The sequence below is a fragment of the Cynara cardunculus genome (genome assembly GCF_001531365.2).
Source record: "Cynara cardunculus var. scolymus isolate 2C chromosome LG 13, CcrdV1, whole genome shotgun sequence".
Taxonomy (NCBI): domain Eukaryota; kingdom Viridiplantae; phylum Streptophyta; class Magnoliopsida; order Asterales; family Asteraceae; genus Cynara; species Cynara cardunculus.
Genome location: NC_037540.1, coordinates 18,834,103 through 18,837,673, shown reverse-complemented (window position 1 = coordinate 18,837,673; position 3,571 = coordinate 18,834,103). Strand labels below are relative to the sequence as shown.

The following is a 3,571-nucleotide window of genomic DNA, read 5'->3' as shown; positions in this document are numbered from 1 at the left end:
GTAGTTAAAAATTAAAAAAATAAAAACCATAAAACACATTAACCCTCAATTCTCTACCGATTTACTAATAAATATGAATAATTGGTTTCGTCTTCTGGTGTTTGTGTTTACATGTACATGTCTTTTTTGACCCGTTAAACCATTTGATAGTCCGGTCCGGCGTCAGCCGTCTTCTACCCCATTATTAATATATATATGATATATCTTTCCCTTTCTTTATACTTCATGTGGCATTGATTACCTTCTTCATCAACATTCAACATCATCATGTTTCTTCTGATTTTGTTTGCGTTTTTAGCTCTGGTAGTCGGTTTCTGGTTGGTTCCTCGGGTATTATCCAGGACTTCCCTAGGCCATTTCCTGTTAAATCGATGGCGATTCTTCGAGGAATCTTTTCACGCCCACCAGTTCTACAAGATTCCCAAATTCAATCAGCATATGCAAGAGAATCAAGTTTATCATCAAGTTCTTACCTATCTTAATTCCTTACCTTCCGCTGCGGATTCCGATTTCGTCAATCTCTTCTCCGGTTACAACAAATCCAACCAGATTATTCTCGTTATAGATGCCCACCAGGTGTTTCCCGACACCTTTCTCGGATCCAGAGTCTACTGGAAGTTTGATAAGGATTGTTTTGTTTTGAAGATGCGAAGGAAGGAGAAACGCAGGATTTTAAGTTCCTACCTTCAACACATTCATAAAGTCGCCGACGAGATCGAGCAGAAGAGCAATGAAGTCATGCTCTACATCAACTCGGAGAATGAACCAGAGAGGAACGGAAGGTGGATATCCACTCCGTTTACACATCCGGCGACGATCGACACGGCGGTCATCGATTCCGACCTTAAGAATAAGGTGAAGTCTGATTTGGAATCGTTTTTGAAATCTAAACAGTACTATCACCGTCTCGGTCGTGTCTGGAAACGAAGTTATCTACTGTACGGTCCCTCCGGCACCGGAAAATCGAGCTTCATTGCCGGAATGGCAAAGTTCCTCTGTTACGACATATACGACGTGGATATGTTAAAAATCACCGGCGATTCCGATCTGAAACGGCTTTTGTTACAGACGACCAGCAAGTCAATGATCGTCGTGGAGGACTTGGACCGGTATCTTGCGGAGAAATCAACGGCTGTGAGTTTATCTGGAGTTTTAAATTTCATGGACGGGATCATCTCATGCTGTGGTGAAGAGCGCTTAATGGTTTTCACAGTCAGCAACAAAGATCAAGTTGATCCAACGGTTCTGAGGCCCGGTAGAATAGACGTCCACATACACTTCCCCTTATGCGATTTCTCCTCATTCAAAAATCTCGCCAACAGTCATTTGGGGATTAAAGAACACAAGCTATTCCCACAAGTCGAAGAAATATTCCAAACCGGCGCAAGCCTGAGCGCAGCCGAGATCGGTGAGATCATGATATCGAACCGTGGCTCACCGACACGAGCTCTTAAAACCGTCATCAATGCATTACAAACAAACAACGATGCCAAGACCACAAGTAGCAAGACTGGATTGATTCATAAGCTAACACACAATGGTTCGGTTACTGGATCATCTGGTGCACCACGTAACTTGAGCCACAGTGGCTCGATTGATGGGTTGGTTGATTTGCCCTCAAAATTGACGCATAGTGGGTCTTCGAGAACCATAGAGGAGTCAGGTGATTCTGGGATATTTTGTATGGAAAACATGCATACAGGAAAAGAACTCAAAAAGTTATACGGATTATTGAGGAACAGAAGTCGTCGAAAGGAATCAGTTGATTTAGATGGAGGAGATGCAAAATTATCGACATGAAACCATGTCCAAACAATTTCGGGTACAAATTAATTTTGTTTTATTTAAAAGATTGTTTTACATTTTTTTTAGTTCAAGATGTGTAATTTTTTATTGTAAAGATATGAAAAGGAATTTCTTTTAAATATCCATGAAATTATGATAACAATGAGGATTGATGAAATCATGTGTTATTTTATATAATTTTTTATTCATGTAATATTATGATTTAGAATATCAATTAACATATATTTGTTTTATAATGTGTATTTTTCACAAGTATTTGTTTCACAATATGAACCATTTTATCATGTTTGCGAAACAAAAGTTACGTGTAAAAACTTTCACATTATGAACTGCATACATATAAATCAAACACAGTGCAAACAAATATATGTTTATCAATGCGTTAGATGACAATGTTAGCGTTAGATGAAAAAAGATCATGTGAAGCGATACCATAAGATAAAAGTTCTTATGGTTATGATAATATATGTATTTCTCAAATGATTAAGCTCCAAGATGTATTTTGGTTTTTAATATACAAGTTGTTAACCAAAACTCTCAAGATTTGGATTTATTGGTAGATACACAAGCCTTTCAAACCTGTTTTTTAGTAATTAAGAAATAACTCTTCTACAAAGTGAAAATATGAAAAATAATATATAAAATAAATGTCTCCTAGGAGTTAGGTAGATTGAAAGGTAAAACTAATTAAATCAAAGTGAAATTACCAAATTGGCCTTCTTATAATGAAATACATATTTTTTTTAGGGATATAATAGTCTTTAACTTATTAAATACTTTAAAAACTCAAATCTTTTCATGGTTCTCTGATGATTTTTAGAGATGGATATTTGATTGGAACAGTGAACCAGAATAGAAGAACAATTCTAGTTTTTTTTGAGCAACTTCTTTTTGAATCGAAATAAAGACAGGTTTTTGAATCAGTCTTTGATAAAGACTAGTACACTTTTTTTTCACCACGTAAGCCCACCTGGTTTGGACTTTTATTTTTTTTTAATACGTTAAGTTTTTTTTTCCCTTATTCTTTTATAAAGGAACAAATCAAATTTTTTCTAACCATACCCAACCGAAGTCGAAGTTTTGTAGGGACTGGTCATAGACCAGACCAAATTGCAAGTCCAGGTTAACCAAAACGAACTTTCTAAGGATCGATCATGGACCAGACCAAATCGTAAGTCTATATTCGGTCTTTTCCTTGTCAGCTCCATACTAGTTCTAACTTTTTTCAAACCGGTCCATGTCCACTCTAGTTTGATGTTATTAGTAAGAAATACGTTATCTAAAATATGATAAAATTGTGTTTAGAATCCATGTTCTTTTATTCAACAATGTTATTTAAAAAATGAATTTAAAAAGAATAAGTATTTAATAATTTATATTTTGAAAACTATAATCTACATTTTGAGAAAATCTTTTCAAAAGACCCTTTCAAATTTACCTTAACAGGTAAGGAAGGTGACACATTTATAGAATAAACTAGAATTTCAGGGTTTGATTCATGACACTATCTACACGGTTTACTTTATTTATTAATTATGGTTGTTAGACTTGGTCGTTTACCAAACACTTACTCGATAAGTGTTTACTGGTAAAATTTTACATTATTATTTACTTACCGGGTAAGATTTTAATCAACAAAAGTAATATCTTATACAACAATTTATCCGGTAAATATTAACCATGGTAAGAATGTCGTTCTCACTTATCAAATAAAAATTTTAAAATAAATGAATTATCTAGAAGAAGTTGACAAATGGGCACACAC

At 34.9% G+C, this 3,571-nt stretch overlaps 1 protein-coding gene across 1 annotated transcript; it reads left to right on the top strand.

Moving 5' to 3' along the window:
* Nucleotides 1-239: 239 nt before the first annotated feature.
* Nucleotides 240-1,871, top strand: LOC112525506 (AAA-ATPase At2g46620-like). The gene has a single exon (XM_025135661.1). The coding sequence runs from the start codon at nucleotides 268-270 to the stop codon at nucleotides 1,798-1,800; it is 1,533 nt and encodes a 510-aa protein (XP_024991429.1). The 5' UTR covers nucleotides 240-267; the 3' UTR covers nucleotides 1,801-1,871.
* Nucleotides 1,872-3,571: the final 1,700 nt, after the last annotated feature.

Coding starts and splice junctions, on each gene's coding strand:
- LOC112525506 (XM_025135661.1), top strand. CDS start 268: ATGTTTCTTCTGATTTTGTTTGCGTTTTTAGCTCTGGTAGTCGGTTTC.